Source organism: Trichechus manatus, unplaced genomic scaffold (genome assembly GCF_000243295.1).
Source record: "Trichechus manatus latirostris isolate Lorelei unplaced genomic scaffold, TriManLat1.0 scaffold00018, whole genome shotgun sequence".
NCBI lineage: Eukaryota > Metazoa > Chordata > Mammalia > Sirenia > Trichechidae > Trichechus > Trichechus manatus.
This window is the reverse complement of record NW_004443954.1, coordinates 16,914,835-16,916,444: the sequence shown is the minus strand read 5'-3', so window position 1 is coordinate 16,916,444 and position 1,610 is coordinate 16,914,835. Positions and strand designations below refer to the sequence as shown.

General features: G+C 36.1%; 1 protein-coding gene across 1 annotated transcript in view; it reads right to left on the bottom strand.

The window, feature by feature from the left end:
- Positions 1–1,610, bottom strand: part of ASPH (aspartate beta-hydroxylase) — a 188,214-nt gene that overhangs the window by 36,627 nt on the left and 149,977 nt on the right. The window contains exon 18 of the mRNA XM_023727723.1: positions 474–572. Within this exon, the coding sequence (XP_023583491.1) occupies positions 474–572 (99 nt within the window). The remainder of the gene's footprint in view (positions 1–473; positions 573–1,610) is intronic.

Below are 1,610 nucleotides of genomic sequence, written 5' to 3'. Positions count from 1 at the left end.
AACATTTTGAGCTATGAGGCTTTCTGGGTTTGACCTGTGCGTTTGCATTTGATACCTCACTTTACATGGGTAGCCATGATCCCTGTTCAAAGTAGACTCAAGTCCTAAGTCATTTGTAAAAGGAACATTTAATTCATTGTCCAAACTTTAAGTATTGTATCAATAATTCTTCTCTATCTTTGTCATTTAACAAGAGAAAAAACTAAAAATAACTGCAGTTTTAGGCAAAATAACTGCAGTTTTAGGCATTCCTTCATAAAGCCTCTTCCAAATAGTCTCTGCTCACAGGGTTGGTATTTCTGCACATGATGCTCTCTACTGTGGGGGAATCCCTACTTTATATAGATGTCATGGTCAGAGGGTGTCCATGTTGATGTGAAATGACTCAGCAGTGCATGCTAATTAATCCACAATGTGGAATCAAGGGTGTCCAGATCAGTCAGAGGAATCAGAGCACGGGCAGTGACAGTTACCTTTAAGTAGGGAATGCTCTCTGCAATCTTGTTCTGTGCTTTCAGGATAAAGCCGTAATGCACTTTAGCAAAGCCATCATTAGGTGTCACATTCAGAACCTAAATTGAAAGGAAACCAAAAGACATTGTGATTGACTAAAAATTCTTCAAATTACTATTGAATCAAATTTTAATTAGCTTTGCTGTACTTGGATTGGATTATGACGTTACAGCATAAAACACTAGCGTTTTGTCTCATTGCAACAGTATCAGGCTCCAGTGGCCCCACTTCCCCTCAATTCAAACTGCTTTCATGTCTAAACATTGGCTCCTCAAGAGTTAATAAATGAATGAAAAGGAAATAAGTTCTAAAGCATTGCTTTAACAATGCAAATCAGTATAACATCTGTCAATCGATATGACTCCAATATCGTTTTTAGTGTTTAGGGGAAAACTGCTCTAAATTTGCTATACTTGAACACAGTTCTGAATTTTTATTATACATTGCTTCATACAGTCCCTTAATTAAGAGAAAATCTGCATTCATAATATATCACTACTCATTCATTCTACAAAAATTTCTTGAGTGCTCAGACTGTTTTACGCACCAAAGATAAAATGGTGAGCAAATCTAATATTCTGTGATAAACCCCAAGTAAATATTTAAAATAAATCACATAATTGTTTATTATGGCATGTATTTATTATGATTAAAGATAAATTATGCAAAATGCCTCTAAGTTAAATATTAGCAATGAGTAATCAAAACAACATTCAACTTGTGAAGCTGCTTAGACAAAGTAATATATGACACAAAGGAGAATGATGAATAGCATATGAGTTGGCTGCATGTAGAGAAAAGATGAATGTCCTGTATCTCCTCTCTTCACCCTTGAACCTGAGTAGAAAATAAAGTCACATCCACCATAGAATCCTTAGATAGACAGAGCACGTGTGCTTGGTGAAGTGACGCTAAGTCCTTGGGAGCCCACAAAGCACACACTGCCTGTACGTTAGCAGTTTTGCCAGCTTCTGTTTGGTCCATCAGCAAACACTGCCAAAACCTTCTTCAAAATATATTCAGAATGACAATCTACAGAATGAAGGAAAATATTTGGGAACCATATATCTGATAAAGGTGTAATATCCAGAAGAAGA